We start from the raw sequence: 18,847 nt of genomic DNA, 5'->3' as shown, positions 1-18,847 counted from the left end.
GAAATATACTCGAAGGTTTGCCATTGCGTGCCGAAGGACGACTGCTATTTTGGGCTATGATCTGACCAGGTATTTAACCATGGTCCTATGGAGTGGAAGTACGCACATGTAATCACTCTGCTACGGCGGCCGCCGTAAGTACATGCTATACAAATCGTCGTTTAAAGTACAAAACCGCGTATCAAGAAAATGCAAAACCGCGTAATTGCATAAATTATTTTCTAGAGAGTAAAGTCACCCATATTTCAAAATGGTTATCTTTTTTATAAAGCAAACGTATTCTGGCTAGTATATTTCAGGACGAATGGATAAGAATTGAGCCAAGAGTTTTTGTGAGCAAATCCAATTTTTGGCAGCCAATGTCAGTCACACGGTTTTGAAGAATGACGATAGGCGGTTTTGTACTTTAAACGACGATATATATGTACACATATTAGATTATTTATTCTCAAAATGCATGAAAACTATAGTATGCTTGCAAACAATTAATAACATTTTGTGATAAACAGTTTTACAAATGTATTTGCACTTCAAATTTGTATTTTAATAAAGTATTAATTAAATAAATTATTATTGTAAATTATTATTTTAATAAATAGATATAAAGATATTTATACTTGGCAACTCTTGGACTTTTCTTTATTTGTAACAAATGACAGACGTAAACAAATTAAAAAAATAATTATATTTTTACAAATTTAAAGCAAACGGGCGTTCTTTACAAAAAAATGTAGTTAGGGATCGAATTGCGCATATTTTTTTTACAATATCAAGTGCCCACAAGAAGTGTTAAACCACTAAATAGCTTAAAAAACGCTTTCAAAAATCCGAAACGAGAGTGAAGTGCAGTGTTCAATTGTGATCGAAATTGCAGGCAAAATTTGTGCGTGTGTAATTAATGTTTTACTTATTTGAAGAAATGTTGCCCGTTGTTATTAAAAATAAGGAAACCAAGACCCCCGCTTTCCACTGGTGGTTACATAATACTTGAATAGCTCCTTAATTAACATGTGTTTGTTTTGAGCACGCACGGCCAGTTAAACAGGCATGTCTGAATCGATTTCCTTCATCATTCTTGGCAATTTGATGTGCATTTTTATTGTTATGTGTTGCAAACAGACATTTTCGGAACTAAATAGGTTCTAAAATCTCTGTAAACAAGCGCACTTATTTTTAACAGTTTCCAGTTTATGTAATATTAATCAAAACAGCTTTTATTTATTTTATGTATTATGTGATTTCTGGAAGCGTCGAATACAAAAAAGGGCTGTGACTGGGTTTATGTAATTTGAAATTGTATTGATGATTACTAATAATAATAGAAAGGCGCTTACATATCGACACAACTAAAAATTTCATATATTTCAGTAGAGCCAATTAAAGATTTTTTGTTTCGTAATTTAGCAATAATATGTCTTGGAACGTAATTATATGCAGTCATACTGTAAGCTTTCAAATTATGTATTTTTCTAAACCTGAAATTTTGAATTGTGCCGTTATTGCAGAGGACCAGCGACATATGTTAGGGCTACTCCTCCGATTGTGGCATGCGCCTTGGCGTTGTCGCACAAAGGGGAGGGACCTACAGTTTTACGCCGACTCCTGCCGGGGGCCGACCACTATTACAAAAAACATTTTCTTTTTTTTGTTGGCCGGAACTGGGCTCGGACGCTCACCCTGCGGAATGGTAGTGCGCACTTCTAACCACTACACCACAGCGATCGCTTAATTAATTTTAATCATCAATCGCGATTAACCACTTATTCGTTAATTTTTAGTCATTCATAGACTAACATTTTGTCGACAATACTCGCATAAGATAGTCCCAAATTTTCACAAAAGAGAAAAGTGATTTTCTTCAAAACTTTTGAATGACGTCTTGACTGAACTAACTAATTCGGAATTTCTACTATTACTTATAGAGTAGGCTATTCATAAAGTCTGGGTAATGAAATAAAAATTTTTCTATTATAAGTTCCATAAATATAAGGAGACTTTTATTGTTTAATTTATTTTTTGCACATAAACTTGTATCTTGAACTTCTTTTTCCAAAAAGTGAGGATGTCAAAATTTCAATAGATATCGGATGTACGGTAATTTTCCAAAGAGATCTCCTAATAGATAAGTTCATGAAAATTATTCCAAACGAAAACTTAAAATTGATAAAAAAAAATAATAACTAAATTTAACTAATTTATATTAGAGGTTTGAAGTTTATCCCACTGTAAGTATGAAATCTTCAGCTATGTGTTTCCATTGTCACTTTTTCGTAGCCATATCAACAGCCTGACAATTAAGAAGATTGTGACGTTTCATGCTACCATACGCAATATTTTAAATCCTCCAAATTTTATTATTAACCTTTTGTTTGTTAAAAACATTTTCTTCTTAGATTCGAAACTTGATCAAGCAAAATTGCCTTTGTGTTTGACTAAGAGATGCTCAATAAGCTCAGAATTGTAGTTCTCATTTGCATACATAACAATAAATTATTAATTTTTGTTTCACACCAACTCCAATATTGAATAGTAAAATATATTTTAATCTTACCCAAATAAACAACGATTTAGTTCAATGGTCAATCACATATAGAGTATAGGGTGGTAATGTGTTAAAGTTTTAAAGTTTTTAAACGTAAAATTACAGCTAATACCTTTTTAAGCGTTTTGTAATTTAACCAAAACTCATTAGCATCCACTCAAGCAAGGAATTACTTACTTTTCAACATGCATTAGCAGAGTGCACTTCTCTTTTGTTTACAATTTGGTTGTCAAACACACTACATCGGATCTTTTGCCAGATTTACCAGAATTTTCCACCAGGTAGCTTCTGACAAAGAGATGACCTTACTTACTCTCTTATCTGTCCTCTCAGTTGCCAGAAAACCAAGTACGATTTCCGGTAAAATCTGGAAATTCTGGTAAAAAATGGTAATTTCGGACTCATGCGGGTTCACAACTAAATAATATTGGGAATACTTTTGAGGTGTTTGAAGAGGGTTGCGACCTGTTTGAAACTAAATTTATTTATAATAATCACATTTTGGCCTTGACACTTTTGCTAAGTTTTTGCCGAGCTTCTCCTCCGATTTGTAGCGTGCGCCTTTGCTGTCACACAAATGGGAGGGACCTACAAACTTACGCCGACGCCGAACGGCGATACAATTTTTATGATGAGCTATTTTTTGATTAAAGACACTAAGATTTTTAAAATATTTTCAATAAAATTTTATCAACCTAAATGTAAAGCTTATGCGAAGTAGTTATCTAATTTAATGTAAATTTTAAACATTTTCAAGATAAAACATGAATTATATTTAAAACGTAAATGTAAATACAACTGTTTTATATATAATCCCAAACAGATGATATAAAATCCCCTCTACCAAAAAACTTAAATTGGGTAACGCCGGTTTGAATTTTTACAATTGAGCAATTGTCAAAAATCTTCCTTTTTATCAAAAAGTTATTTACCAGGGTGTCTTTGAACTAATGATTGGTACTGAGTTAAAGAATGCACACACATAAAAGATTGCAGCCTTTTCAATACTCATTCAGTGTTAAACCTTTTTTTGATTGGGCATTGGTTTTTTCAATCTTGCTATGAATATGTTGATGTGTGAATTCATAACTGCTTTGAGAGAATGGAAAATTCAAAAATTTTAAACCTCAATCCTAAGCGAAGAATAAGTAATGAAAACTGGATAGAAAAAAATTGTTGATTTAAAATTGAAAATGATTTCACACTTACACAGCTCTGATACATATGCCGCAGTGCATGCATACGTACATACTTATGTATTTACATACACAATTATTTGCTGTTATTGTTCATGCTGTTGTTTTGTCGCCATTGCCATTGTCGTCAACGCGCCATATTGCCACAGCAACAGTGTTGCCATTGCCTCCACCCGGCTGGCCGCAAACGTCTCATCAACTTTATCGACAACGCGACACAATTTTCGACGGCGCGTCGCTTTTGCTTTCAGCCGCCTCGTCAGCGCCAAACGACAACGGCAACGCCAGTGACGTGAGCATCGCCACCAAAGTCATTATCGTTGAGTTGGCATGCGTCAGGTAGCTGCAGTAGTAGTATCAGCAGCAGCAGCAGGGAGCACTTGCTGGTAGGTCGAGCGCGCGCGTGTGTGTGTATGTGCGTGCGAGCAATAACCATGCATTTGTATGAGTAGGTTGGTAGAGTGCTCGCTATCGCGTCATTGCTTTGACCACGCCAACCTAAAGCCGTTGCTAACGTCGTCGACACTTTGGTTGTCGTTGACGATATACTATTTATTTGTATGTATGTATGTATGTATGACTTTCGTTCAGTTTTCGCACCACTGTTGCTGTTGTTTGCGCGCACACAAACACTTCAACAAACGCGCGCACGTTTACACACAAACACGGTCTTATTCCTCGTCTCACTGCTGCCTGTCGCGTACTACCCCTACTCCATACCCTGCAGGCAGCAACCAGCAATCGCTGCCGCCCCGTGCGACGCAACTCAACTCAGCGCCCGGCTTAGCTGAGCTGGTCGACGCGTTTCACATTCAGTTGCTCGCCTGCCGTTGTGGATATTGCCCGCTTTTTCGAGGAGGTTTGCCATCGCCGCCTTCATCATAGCCAAACTCTGCGTTGTTCGTGTGCGCCGTCATCGTCATTCGTTATCGTTCGTTCGTGCCAACAGTCGTTGACTACAATTGCATGTTGCTCAGCGCTAAAATTGCTGTTATTATATAAAATTGTTGGTTGCTGTTAGGCGATTTCATCATCATCGTCGCAGTCATATCGAACGGCTTGGCGGAACGTACGCGTGGTATGCGCTCAGCTAGCGCTTGTTGATTTTTTGTGTGAAAAGGAACAGTGAAAAAAGTTAAGTGCAACAATTGTGGCTAGTAATAGTGTTTAGAAAGAGATTTACATAAAAGTGATTTTCGAAACTTGTCAAAAAACTCTTTAGAGGATTTTCAAAGCAGCGCGGCTCCAGCGTTTGTCGCAGTTGTTAGTTTTTTTCCTCGTGGTATGTGTGCGCGCCGCGTGCATAGCAAGTGATTGTGTGCTGAAGAACAACAACAACAACTGCGCAAAGTATCAAACTACCAAAGCAAAATGAGGCTGTCCACATCCAACGATTCCAAACCGGATAATTATCAAATTAACGCAAAAATCTGTCGGCTAGTCGAGCGTCATCCCTGCATGTACGATCGCTCGCATCCGCACTACCTGAAAAAGGATGTGGTGGACAAGGCGTGGGTGAAGATTTCCAAGGAAATGGATGACTCAAGTAAGTAGCTACATACATACACATTAACACAGACACGCGCATGCCTAAAAATGCATCAACGCTACCTAAAAACGGACGGTAGCGCATTTAATTGAATGCAATTCGAACAACAAAAACAACGTCAGCAACAGCAACACCTAAATCGCTATTGTCCGCTTGCTTAACACCGCTACCACCACTACTACTGCTACTTTTTTCCACACACATTCACACTCGCGGCCTGTAGCGCGCTCACTGCGCCCCACCACCAGCTGGCCGTTGTCAGGCAAAACCTTTTCAGCCTACTTGCAGCTGCCATGACGTGTTTTTTCTGCATTGCTGTTTTTTGTTGTGCTGTTCCGTTGCTTGGTAGGCTAGCGCGGTCGCTATTCACTGCGTCAGTTGCGCGCACATTGCTGCTGCTGTTTTGGTTGTCGAGAGCGCGCGCATTCGTTGCGACGGCAACCCAGACGGGGCTCTTGTTTGTGTCGTTTACAACCAGACATACAACCAACCTTCAGCAATCCGCTCACCCTACGCGCGGCTTAGCACGCCAGCAAAATGTTACTATCGCCATTGTCGTCACAGTTGTAGCTTTGTTGTTGCTCAATTCCCCATTGCTGGCTATAAGTGCGCATTTTCCTATTGTTATTGCCATGGTGCTGCGCCATCAACGTCAGCGGCGCTGTTGTCATGTTTATTTGCTGGTGGTGGTGGTGTTTTTGTAGTTGTTCTTTAAATATTTGTTCGCGCGCGCTCTCCTTCTTGCTTTGCTCTCACAAATGCTCTCTCATCGTTTGTTTGTTTTTCTGTCCCGAATGTTATGTGCGCTCTTCTTGTTTGCTTCACAGTCTGCTATTGTTTTTGCCTGTTTAGTTTCGATTTTTGTCTGCAATGTGGGCGCGCGTTCAAGTTGCAATATTGCCAACTTCGACTTGTTTGGATAGCAGCGGGGGCAACATTTATTTAGCGTCGTTGCGGCGGAAATACCGGTGACTCCGTCACGTATTGAGTGGCTCTCAGCGAGAGTGTTTTGTTTGTTTGTTTGGTATTCGCGGGTGTGTTGACTCTACCTGTCAGCAATACGAATGTGGCATTTTAATTGCGACTTATTATTGCGTGTGTTTTTAGTTATTAATAATACTGTTACCTACATTCTACAGATAGAAAAGGGTGATGAGTGAGACAACTCTCTACCGCTTGATAAATTTTTTAGTTACAAGATTCTACTAACTCTGCAATTGATTCCGTTGTAATTAGGCTGTTGCTTGTGACATTTTGTTGCCAGAGTATAAAAACATTTACATGCAAGTGCATGTTGGACTATCGCACTTCCGAATTAGTTTCACAGCTGATGTTATAGACGCTGTTGAAGGTGATTCCTAAATACACAGACATCCACGTGCATTTCTTTCTTAAAGTGAAATTGTAAACAGGGACTTGGTTGCCGCGCTCTAGTGTGTTTTCTGTTAGTTAGATGAAAAGATACTTGATCCTATAGTCATTCGTTTTGCTTGCACATTAAACTTGGAAAAGGCTGGACCGGGGAAGCGCCTGCTAAGGGCAGTGATATCATTCGCACAGGTGAGAAATTGTGCGTTCCTAAAGGAAATTTTTTCTGAACCTTTTTTGGTATCGCCGTGCTACGATAGAATCCGAGGGTCTTTTCCAAGGCTAGGTGTAGAATTAATACTTATTCTATGATGGATTCACCAGGTCGAAGGTGATACTGATAGCATCCTTCCAGACACGCTCAATAGGATTTTGTGGGCGGTGTTTAGAAAGATGTTTACTTGGTAATTGAGGTATACGAAAGGATCTCTCAATCGGGCAGAGCACACTTAAATTACGGTCGGAAGGCATGCGCTCTTCCCGCCGTACTGTGCACAAAGGTAGATGCATGCACCTTATCGATTCGCCGCTCACGTATAATAGCTGAATGACAAGCCATCAGCTGTAAAAGATTTGTTGTTTTACAGCCTCATTATTGCGGTTATGACCTCGTCCTTGTCCAAGAATGATAGAATACCAGATTACGCCCATCAGAGAGGGTTTTTGAGAGTAATATTTGTGTGACGTCACACTGGTACAGTTGCGAGAGGAATGTCAAAAGGCGAACCAGAATGCAAGAGAAATTTTTTCCAGAAAAACGTAAACAAGTTGCACAAGTATAACGTCATACAAACAGCGATTTTGTCAAATTCGCACGATGTTTTCTACATTGTGGTCTTGGTCGGGGGGTGGGATGTGAGCTTCGTCCCTAAAAACTAAGCTAGGTTCTTCACTATCAGCATCGCTTTTCAAAAGCATTGAGGAAATTTCCCTGTCTTGAACCATTTAATTGCTATGTTATTTTCTGCTGGTATATTAGAGCCCCAGTTCTACTTACCATCATCACCTTGAGCTCTTCGCACTAACGTATTTCTGCCTTTCCTTTTTCCATTTTTCGTAAACGCGCATTTGGACTTAAGCTACAATAAGGTAGTGAAACGAGTTGATGTTTTCTCCTCACATAGAGATATCTAGAACATGATCGATTTGGTTCCTTTGGTCTAGTAATGCGAACTGTCATGTTCATGTCGTCGGATTTGTGCTCATGAAGGCTAGAGTTTCCAACAGTAGGACAAAATATGTTTTCTTTGCCGAATAAGTCGGAGTGACTCCACCGAAGCTTCTTCTTTTCTGTCGTGAACCAAAGCTGCTGCACATGATTGAGGGCCCGAAAGAGCCTGCGACGTCAATAATTATCTTCGTATGCCATTTGCGGAGCGCCTGTGCGCACATAGACAACGGTAAGCTAACAGTAATGAAATATTAAACAGAACAAATGGGTCAAGCGCATTTCGTTGCAGACTTCAAGAAAAGAGAAAACACTCGGTCTCTGAGCGCGAGCCCGCCTGCGGTATCGGTTTATCGAACAGTATATCTACGGGATAGTTTATTCTGAATATCTACAGTAGGAAATATTGAAGCAAATGCTATCCTGTATTAAATATGATTAGCCAAAACTTCTAATTTAACCACTCATTCATTTAACTATAAATTACTTAAAATATGCCTAATATTATCTCCATCTCCACTCTCTCTTTCAGTACCATCATGCAAGGAACGCTGGCGCAATATACGCACCTCTTTTGCGCGCTCCATCAATGTAAACAAAGTTCCGTCCAGTGCTAATCGTACCAAACCCTATTATCTGCATGAAGAGTTGCAGTTTTTAGCGCGCCACATCACCCCCGGTATACCGGTATCACGTCGCCCCAACTACTACACATCTGCTGACGAGAAGAGCGAAATGATTGAAGTGCCCATCGGTGAGGAGTCATTTGATGGCTTTGCTGCCATGGCAGCACAGGAGGAAGAAGAGGACGATGAGCAGCGCACCGATGAGGATGAGTCACAGCAAGAACGTGCGCCGAGTAGTAGTGTAGATGAGGCTACCATGTCGGGCAAGGGAGAGCAAGCATCACAGAGCCAGTCGGCACAAGAGGCGCAAGCAGATGGTGGGGAGATTACATTGCCAGCGCAAAACTCACCACTGCCACTGGTGCAGCATCAACAACCACTACAATCCCAACAGCAAACACAATCTGTACCTATACAACTGCAACAACCACAACAACCGCAACAACAACAACAGCAGCAGCTGCCGATACCTTTACCGCAACCGTTGCCGCCTGCACTCCCTGTTGAACCAATGGAAGTGGTGGAACGCATTGTGGCAGAAGTACCAGTACCTGTAATGCCATTGTATCCATTTAAGAAGCGACTGCGCCCAGCTGAAACAATGATGTGCGCGGAAGTGGAGCCGGAGCGCGATGTAAAGGTTAGTTTTTGCAGCTTTTTATTTCTTTTTCATTTTAAATAAAACTTGTTTTTTTTTTCATACACAGCCCCAACCCAGCGAACTCTGCACACCCGATCCTGACTTTGACGCCGCGTTTCTACAAGGCCTGCTGCCCGAAATGAAGGCAATGGACTTTCGTCAGAAGATAATTTTCAAGAAGCGGATCTATGAAGTGATTGGTGAAATTTTCGAAAACACAACAGCGAGCTGTAGCTCAGCACGTCGTTCGTCGCAGGCCAATACTAGCTATAACGGTCACGTTTCTAATGCCAGCAGCAATGGTACAGCCTTTAGTAATGGTTATGTCGCCAACGCCACCGCCGCCTACACGAATGGCTATATACCAAACAACAAAGGACGTACACCACCACCCACACCTACTCCGACACCTACCTCATCGCCTAGCGCCTCTGGCTATGCCTCGCCGCTGAATACCCTCAATTCTAGTTCTCCCACCATAAATGCGGCCGATTTGGCGATGATACGTCGCCTCAGCACACTGCTGCAGAGTCCGGCGGTGGCGTCTAGCACTGGTGCTATGACAGCGCTGCCAAAGAATGTCGCCTCCATATCGTCCACTGTGCGCACCACCACCAATACGACAACTACAGCCTCGTCAATGTCACCAGCGTCGATGCTCAATGCACATCGTGGCGCGTTCACGCGGTCCAGCGCCAATTTACTGCGAAACAACTCGGCGCCCACTTCATCCACCAATTACGGCTCAGCGTCATCAACACCAGCCGCCATCAGTCATGCAGTCAAGCAAGAATTGTTAGATGATTGAGTCAGTTTTGGAAACATATTCTGCTTTAATTGAAAAGTGTATTTGACTAGTTCATGTTTTTAATGCTTTTGGTAAATCGTAGCTTTAGATTTTTAGCGTGTAAGTTGTTTTCTTAGATTTTTTCCTTTAAGACTTTTTTATGTGTTTGCTGTATGTATATATGTATGCACGCATGTACTATATAAATAACTGTAAGTGATCAATATTTAGTTTGTATGAATACATAAATAAATTCTAATAACTTTTTTACTATTGTAATTGTCAAATTCATTATCTGAACTTAGATCCGAGTAATTTGGGTCAATCTAGGCTGAAACTGTCATTGCCAAGATTATTATTATAACAGGGCAGGGCTAAGATAGTTGTAAGACAATTGAAATACACTAGGTACCAAGATAGGTTGAAAGATTTTGTTCAAAAAAACTTGGGCGAAATTTCATGGCGAAAAGCTCTTTCGACAGAAAGCACTTGCGCATGCTCCATTTGGAGATGAATAAGTATGTATGTACATATATCATTTTGTCGCGCTGCTCCAGCAGTCGCCATGGCCGAGAGAGCAAAGCACTGCGTGGGTAATTTGACTAATTTTTGTAGCAAAAATTACTTTCAACCAAACAAGTAAATTACTTCCAAAAAAGTCATTTTTATATTGCTTGTGATATTTAAAATTTTTGTAAAAAAATTTTACCTTTGACGACCGATGAGTCTAAAGCGGTCGTTTTTTAATTTGTAGTTTTATTTAAAAAGCTTGAAACCAGTTTTTTTCTTAACAATTATCTTCAAGAAAAAAATGCCGCTTAGTTGTAAAAACTATTTATTGCCAAATTATATTAATTTCAATTGAAAATCTGAAAGATCTAAAATTACCTATTTGTCTACTTAAAAGTTAAAAGGATATTGCTTTCGTTTGGAGTCCGTATTAGCTTGATAGCGCTGTATTCTGAAGCGGTCGAGAGAGATTTCCAGATGACTTCCGAACGCATAATCAAAGATATAAGCCTTTTTGGCCATCTGGCTACGGGAGTATAAGCTCTCATCTTACCTATGCCTGGCTACTTTGTAACGATTTGGTGACTAAAATTTGAGGTTGATAGATAAGACACATCCACCTACTCTCCCTTGGAACTCCCATGGTGGTTCTGATTGATAGAGCTGAAAAAGCCTAAAGTACTGAACTTTGAGAACAAAAATCTGGCAACCCCATCATAATATCATAATAAAAAAAGTAAAGTCGGAATTTTTATGCTCTCACGGCCTAGGATTGTTCTATAGCGAAAAAATATACTCCTATTTTTATTTTTAAAATATTTAGAGGTCGCTCAAAGTTTTCCATGTATTTTATATGGGGAAAAAACAACTATATATTTGATTTCAAAATAAAAATAGGGGCCTATTTTTTCGATATAGAACAATCTTAGAGGGTGAGACCATAAAAAATCCTATTTAACTTATATTGGACCACCCTAATGTATATACGTGTAGTTGAAAGTTACGTTCTAGAGTTGCCATGAGTGCGAGCGCAGGTATATAAGGTCGCTGCTACAGCGCACCGAGGTCAGTGGCGATTCAGCAAGCTACAATTGTATTAGCAAGCTTTGTAAAGTGTTTTAAGTGCTTTAACAAGTATTTTTAATTTTTGCTGCATTCGCGAATATTGTAAAGTGTTTTTTTTTCTACAATAAAAGTAATTATACTGTAATTTGGTCAATTTGAGCGTTTATCTAACGATCCAGCGATACGAACCTGGGGATTTTAATAAATCCGTCATGTAGTCAAGGATAATCGTAACAGTATTTATAATTCAATAAAGACAACACTACTACTACAATTGTGTACCTACTACTACTACCCAATTAACATTGCGATGGCCTACGGCTAGACCATATACTCCAGCTTTGCATTACATTAGGGTAGCACAAAACTACTCCAAGGCATTATTTACCTCTTGGCAACACAGCCCAATAAAAATGGTTTAGGGATTACGATCGTTAAAACACGAGCCATAATCGGGTAACTATCAGCTGGTGTAAAGACACGAATTGTTCCGCTACTGCAATACAGAGTAGCACTTTGTAAGTACTATTGTAATACTGTGACTATTTGTTAGTTTTTTTTTGCACTAAAACTCCCAAATCGAAAGAAATAAGCCAAAAGAGGGAGTAAACGAGTAGCGTATTGGGTCCACCATTAATTTTTAATTTACATATAAAACCAAGTTTTTTCATGGCTGTGATTTTAATATTATTTTCATACTAAATACGTACCCAGTATTTTGTTTTGCATGAATCATGATTGTCTCGCTGCCGCTGTTCGGTGTCATAGCATTGCTTTTGCTACATTCTGATAGCGTTTTTCCGACTTCCCTTGGCCGGGGAAACCCCGTTGGAAATGTGTGCGTGTGTATTGCGATAAGGTGTTCTCCACTAATTTGCTGAGTTTGTGCTGTTTAACATTTTGCAAACAGGAAATGATATATACGTACATACATATTTATGTGTACTTATGTATATATGAACACTGAATTTAAAAACAGTAAAAAATTGTTGCTTTTCGTACCTATGTGGGTATTAAGGAGTAGAATAATTCACTTAGTAGGACATTCGCGAACCAAAGGCAACAGTTCATTCTTTTGCGACTGATTGCGGAGATCAATTCTTTATTATGCTCCTTGCACTTGAGGCTGTTGAGGTTCGCGATCGCTTTCAGCAAAGAACCCAAAAATTTAAAATATATAGTTTATACAGTCAGCTAATCGAGCAATTTGCCATGCTTTTTCGATTAAGGCGCTAATTGAGCTCGATTTATCATAGAAAACTAAAAGTAAATCGAGTAGGAATTTCCATGCAAATCTTTTGCATAGCATTTTATATACATAATTCTCTAGTAAATAAAATAAAAGTATAAACTTAGATCAGTTTTATCGTTTTATTTTGTAGAGAATATAAATATCGCTCATTCACTGCAAGGGTGGTATATTCTAAGAAATCAAAAGCTCGAGAAAAACGCTTTTAAAGTCTACGGTTTTCATACGCTCTCATAGCACTGTGGCTGAAATAAGCACTTTCCGCGGCCAAAAATCAACCAATGCAGATGGGCGCTTAAAATCCTGCACACATGCTTCTGAGAACCTTGTTTTGAAAATCAATGAAATCGGCCCACAACCACACCCACCGCCCATATACCGGGTGTCCCGGACCACCCGTCCACCCCACCTAAAACGGAGGAAAATGCTGTTATTGGAAAACGGAAAAATATGAACTACCAAGTCGGGGATGCTCTATATTTTGGTCGTATTATCGGCTTACGGTTTCGACCGGGAGCTGGCAAAACAGAACGGAAGTCCATTATTTTAACCGATCCGAAGTCCAATTTAAAAAAAATGGACTTCCGGTCCATCCACACGTTGAATATTTGTTCATTTTTGACTTTGAAAATAGTAATTTTATCAAACAGTAGTCAGTTGAAGCAGACAATTCATACACCAAATGAAAGTAGATATAATGGCTTTTACTAGATATATAAATCAAATCGGACGAGATCGGGCAGGAAAAGTCACACTGCACGAAACAAGCACAATATGATTAAATTTTAATAATCATAACACGCATTTCCAAACAGTGAATTTTTCAAAAACACAAATGTTGTTTAAAGCCACAATTGTTAGAGTTAACAGTACATACCATTAGTAATATTTTCCATTGTTAAAATAATCATGCTTCAAACTTTTTATATACGTAAAACACAACCGTGTTGCACTGTAGTTCAATATAATAAAATTCTAGTACAAAATAAAACCAAAACTACAAATTTTACATCGACAGATAAAGGACCAGGGTTCAATTTCGGTCATAAATTTATAATTTCTTTTCTAGTTAGAGCATCTAGAATACAGTCCGCCTGTTAAAAATTTTGAAAGCAAAAACGGAAAATTGGACTTTTGGCCGCAGAGAGTGCTCATTTCAGCCGTTGAGCATAGTAAAAATTAAAACAATTTTTTTTTTCGAATGAACTATTTTCAATCGATATAGCTATGAAATATGATACTTTTGCAGCAAATATATATCAAAGTATATATGTACATTAGGGTGGTCCAAAAATGCATGTGAAAAAGTAAAGTCGGAATTTTTATCCTCTCACCCCCTATACCGAAAAAAATATACTCTTATTTTTTTATTTTGAAATCAAAAAATATTTAGAGGTCGCTCAAAGCGCCCAAAGTTTTCCATGTATTTTATATGGGGGAAAAACAACTTTTCGTAGAAATGGCATAGATTAGTTAAAAATCAATATTTTTCTACCAGAAAACTCTGTTTATCTGCAGGAGATTCCCAATAATAATACCGGATTGTTTATTTAATCATTTTTTCATCGCAACTATAATTTATAGGTCCGCCAAAAACCCCGAAAAATGCAATGGGGCGACCAATAAAAATCGTTAGTATTAAAAAATGGTTAAATAAACAATTGGGTATTATTATTGAAGGTATCCTGAAGAGAACCAGAGTTTTCCGATCGAAAAATATTGATTTTGAAGAATTCTATACCATTTCTACGAATTTCTGCGCTTTGAGCTACCTCTAAATATTTTTTGATAAAAAAAAGAGGGGTATACTTTTTTTCGATATAGAACAATCCTAGGGGGTGAGAGCATTACAATTCCGACTTTACTGTTTTTGGACCACCCTAATGTACATACATATAAATAAATTGTTTAAACATGACGATTAAATATTTCTAATTATATCATATACAATGCATACAATAAAGAAATTTTATTTTCAAATCACAATGTATTTTCCAACCGCAGTAAGATTTTTGGGTGATTTGCAAAATGTTGCGTATACGCATAGTAGAGTAGGTCTCAACATGTCACAGCAGTTAGCGGGCTTATATCGTTATCTTTTGCCTCACTATATGGCAACATTATTTAAATGCCCTTAAAAAAAGATTGCATTTTGCGTATGAGAAAAGAACAAATAAATGCCACCTTGAAAATTCATAGTTCCACTAACTTATTCGCAATTTATTCGATTAATTTAAAAAAAAAATTTATAATTTACTTCTATTATAACATAAAAATGTGTTTATGAAAAATAATTATAACAAAAAAAAAAATCAAAATCTGCTGGACAACACTCACAATGAGAATAGAACACGCAAATTTGACAGCCCAGGCACAGCGCAGAATAAATGCACCATTATTTCGAGAAAAGAACACGCCATTACTCTCTTTTTTTTTTGTTGGGTTGTTTTTGCGGTATTTATGTACATCATCGAAATATTCCTATATGTACGATAATCTGTAGTAATAGTTCAGCATGCAGGTCATGCAGTATACATAATCTGTGGATCGACTGCTACATACAGTTTTTTAGATTTTGGAACTCAATGCTTTGTGTGAACAGTTTTATTTTATCTTTTATTTCATTCTCTTTCATATAAAAAAATTTCGAACATACTTTGTAGGGAAGAACAAAAAAAAAAAATTTGCCAAAAACCAACGGTATTTTGTAGCCGTATGAAACTCGCATACTGCATACGCAAAACTTTTCAAAAATTCTTAAAAAAAGTGTAAAATTTTGGAGAAAAATCGCTGAATGTTTATAATTTTTGCACAAAGTTTGAAATGTGGATTAGTATGATGTTTGTTATAGAATGAGCTACCTATATTTTTATAAGCAAATAATTGAAATTAAATAATATGAAAATAAATTGTAAAAACTGGTTAATATGTGGCGGTCTTAAAGTTATGCAACTGAGTGTATATCGTCATCATTCATCTTCCTTCACAAATTTCTTTTTGGAATAAGGATTTTACAATTGTTATGCATAGGCGGAGTTCAGGGTTACCAAAACAAATTTTTGCCAGTATGGCGACTTAGTCGTTGAGTGATTTTGCAAAGGCATCGACGATATATTGATACGTTTAAACTAAGATGCACACCTCATTATCGATATACTAGTGAATAAGAAACTTGCGCATCCCCCTTTAGGACGTGTTTACCAGAAATTTACGTTGCTAAGTGCAGGTATTTTGATATTTATCCAAGATACCATAAACCTGAACTTTGAAATTACTTTTCGAACGATCATTCATTTTTTGCATTGCTTCCGATATGTTTTCCAAAAATCGTTTATCATCAGACTGAATTTTATTTTCATTATCCTGATATTTGTCTTCTGTTGCTGGTGCGTCTTTTGCTGTTGTTGCTGATCGTGAATCTGTTATTGTTTGCATTGTTTCCATTGCTCTAACTGCTGCTGCCCATTCTTCGTCTGAAATCGGCGTAAAATTGTCCTGCTCATTGTTGTTAACATTTTCATGGTTGACTATAAATTGGTGCTTAGTTGCCTCTGTTGTTGCTATAGCTGCTGCTTCTAATGTTGTTGCTGCTCGTGGCTCTGTTGCTTCTGAACGAGTTACTGTTGCTGCTGCTGACGTCGATGGGGTGTTGTCTAACTCTTTATTGTTGTTTACTATTTCAGTATTCCCTAAACATGAGCGCTTTGGCGATATAATGAAGTAGTCCTTGATTGAGCCCTTAGCCTTTACATTGGTATTTGTAACCACAGTGGTACTGGTTAAGTGCTTACGCTTGCGCCATGCTTGGATATTTTTCTTGACTAGTACTTCTTCTTTTGTAGCTTCTCTTCTTACGAATGGTTCTAGAAATGTTAGATGTTCAGACAAATAGTAAGGTTGGATATTTGGATTGACTTTGCATTTTTCGATGTACCTTTTGTAGCCAGTTCGTATCGTTTTCCAGCACTCTTTGCACTCAGATACTGAAAACAAGTAAAAATTGCATGATTTATTGTACAAACAAGAAAAATTCTTTTCAAAAGTAATTCCATAAATAAATAAAAAACTCTACACACAAACTTCTAAATAAATGCGTCAGCTTTCATTGGACTCAAGTTTTTGCTTCTTTGCTTTCAAACAACAACAAATATGCATAAAATGAGCCCACATTGCCGCATGCTCGAACAATGGTGTCACTATATTGCTTTTCGCCAACTTGCGGCAATCAAAATTGTATAAAAAGAGGCAACCGTGTGACTGTACAGAATTTGATTGGGACAATTTTTTTTGATTGTGCTCCACTACAGCACATTTTTTTAAACATGTGGCAACCCTTCTACGCGTCGTTTAGAAATAAAGTATTTGCAAAACCATTTCAATTGATGCCCATATTGTAGTATAAAATTAATTTAACTTATTAAACAATTGTAATAAAATTTGAAACAGTTGGCAACCCTTTCCAAAAAAATAAAACTTTATTGCACGTCTACAGGCCAAGCGCTGTCATTTGACACCTCACATTTGAAAATAGAACGAACTATATGCACATACCTATGTAAATGCCACAAGAACCCAAATTGTCAACTTAAAACTGCATTTATAGTGAAAGTATAAAAGCTTTCCAAAAACAAATTACATTTTTGAATTAAACGTCCTCAATTTAACTAAGAAGCGAATTTTAATTTAAATCCGTCTATAATTCTATTTTTGCCAACATTTTATATGGAAGGGAACCACTGTGCGACGGCGGAATAACTTTTCACAATTATTCACTATGGAATAGCGACGAATAACTTTCCGGCAGAGGAATAAATATTTATTCCAATAGAATCAAAAAGATAAATATGCCACAGTGTAGGGGAATAAATTCTCTACACAATTGCAGTGGGAAGTATTGCGCCGCGGCTTAACACTTTCGCGTAATCGATTGGTAAATTCAATGATTTTTTTTTTTTTTTTATGAAATATAATGTATAAATGCAAAGGAAGACGTTAACAATTGATTGCGCTATGGGGATTAGTCGTAGCGTAGTAAATACCTCTGCAAATATGTAGACAATTTCACCCTCTGCAATGTAGTATTTTTATGATTTTGATAAAGGCATCTGATTTGACTTAGCTTGAGTTGAATTAGACAAGATTTGTTAGAATTTCATTAATATAAAAATTCGAAAAAGATAGAGTTCATTGTTACGGCATTATTGGACTAGCCCTAGAAGTTGCGTAACGGGTGACAGTAAAAAAAAAAATGTTTAAAAAAGGCGGTCAGCTTTTTTAAAGAGTCCAATTAAAAAAACGTACCAATCGGCCCATTTTTGGCGCAGTTATGGGTATTTAAAAAAATAGGGCTTTTTTCATAAATCGATTTATCGAGAACGGCTAGACAAAAACATCAAAAAAAATCGGGGAGGCTTCTTTGAGTTGGTAGTATAACATAAAAAGTTATGAAAAATATCGGAGATGCAAAAGCCACTTCGGTGCTGGAATGCCCCATATTTCTCTTTTATTTGACACCCATATTGTTATTCTACATTGCACTGAGTTGTCCTGACGTCAGAGTGAAAACCTAAAAACGCAGGAGCCAAAACTGCCAAAACTGCTTAGAATTAATTTTCAGCGAAAATGCTACAAATGTTGACTACAGAGCATAAGAAGGGTAAATTTAAAAATTGGAGCATTGCATTTAATAAAAAATTATGTTGCTGTCTTTTCAGGTTCTTGCCTGTTTCTATTTCACCTTAAATAAATTAAAGGGGATAGTTACAAACTAAAAAAAAAACAGGTTCTAATTATTACCAGTATGTATTATTAAATAAAGCAATTTTTAAACTCAGTAATCAATTTTTAATGAATAACATGGAATAACCTCCGTTATATAAACTTCGTCTTTGCGCGCACTGCTACTCACCTGACTTTCCCAGATCATTAGCGATACTCTCCCAAGCTTTCATCTTCTCTCTATTACTGTGGAAAGAAGGATCGTTCGTATCATAAAGGCACCTATAGCTCTTAACTAGAAGACACAATTTATCTTTTCCCACTGTACTTTCCAATGTTGTACTGGGTCCGGATGTATTAGCGTTGCTGTTGGTGACGATGGTGATATTGTATATATTTCGATCCATTTTTCGAGTCACTGGAGTAGTC

At 37.6% G+C, this 18,847-nt stretch overlaps 2 protein-coding genes across 4 annotated transcripts; one reads left to right on the top strand and one right to left on the bottom strand.

Moving 5' to 3' along the window:
• The first annotated feature begins 4,549 nt into the window (after positions 1 to 4,549).
• Positions 4,550 to 10,119, top strand: LOC118739461 (general transcriptional corepressor CYC8-like). Of its 3 annotated transcripts, none has more exons than XM_036470810.1 (3): positions 4,550 to 5,284; positions 8,356 to 9,089; positions 9,157 to 10,115. In XM_036470810.1, exons 1-3 carry the CDS (start codon positions 5,110 to 5,112, stop codon positions 9,895 to 9,897), a joined length of 1,650 nt encoding a protein of 549 aa, XP_036326703.1. In that variant the 5' UTR covers positions 4,550 to 5,109; the 3' UTR covers positions 9,898 to 10,115. The 3 variants fall into 3 exon arrangements, with proteins under 3 accessions (XP_036326703.1, XP_036326705.1, XP_036326704.1); XM_036470812.1 differs by lacking the exon at positions 4,550 to 5,284 and adding an exon at positions 6,159 to 6,638 and having other exon boundaries at positions 9,157 to 10,119; XM_036470811.1 differs by lacking the exon at positions 4,550 to 5,284 and adding an exon at positions 7,571 to 8,055 and having other exon boundaries at positions 9,157 to 10,119.
• Positions 10,120 to 15,912: 5,793 nt separating this feature from the next.
• Positions 15,913 to 18,847, bottom strand: LOC118739959. Its single transcript, XM_036471461.1, has 2 exons — positions 18,609 to 18,847; positions 15,913 to 16,683 (listed from the first exon to the last, which is right to left on the bottom strand). Exons 1-2 carry the CDS (start codon positions 18,823 to 18,825, stop codon positions 15,917 to 15,919), a joined length of 984 nt encoding a protein of 327 aa, XP_036327354.1. The 5' UTR covers positions 18,826 to 18,847; the 3' UTR covers positions 15,913 to 15,916.

This window comes from Rhagoletis pomonella, unplaced genomic scaffold (genome assembly GCF_013731165.1).
Source record: "Rhagoletis pomonella isolate Grant_MI unplaced genomic scaffold, Rhpom_1.0 Rhpom_scaffold_00005, whole genome shotgun sequence".
In the NCBI taxonomy this organism is placed as follows: Eukaryota; Metazoa; Arthropoda; class Insecta; order Diptera; family Tephritidae; genus Rhagoletis; species Rhagoletis pomonella.
This window is presented reverse-complemented; position numbering and strand designations above follow the sequence as displayed.

Bases quoted from the DNA above. Each gene is read 5' to 3' on its own strand.
- LOC118739959 (XM_036471461.1), bottom strand. From the start codon at position 18,825: ATGGATCGAAATATATACAATATCACCATCGTCACCAACAGCAACGCT. The intron at 16,684-18,608 runs GTGAGTAGCAGT...ACTTGTTTTCAG, and splicing joins TAATGATCTGGGAAAGTCAG to TATCTGAGTGCAAAGAGTGC.
- LOC118739461 (XM_036470810.1), top strand. From the start codon at position 5,110: ATGAGGCTGTCCACATCCAACGATTCCAAACCGGATAATTATCAAATT. The intron at 5,285-8,355 runs GTAAGTAGCTAC...TCTCTCTTTCAG, and splicing joins CAAGGAAATGGATGACTCAA to TACCATCATGCAAGGAACGC. The intron at 9,090-9,156 runs GTTAGTTTTTGC...TTTCATACACAG, and splicing joins AGCCGGAGCGCGATGTAAAG to CCCCAACCCAGCGAACTCTG.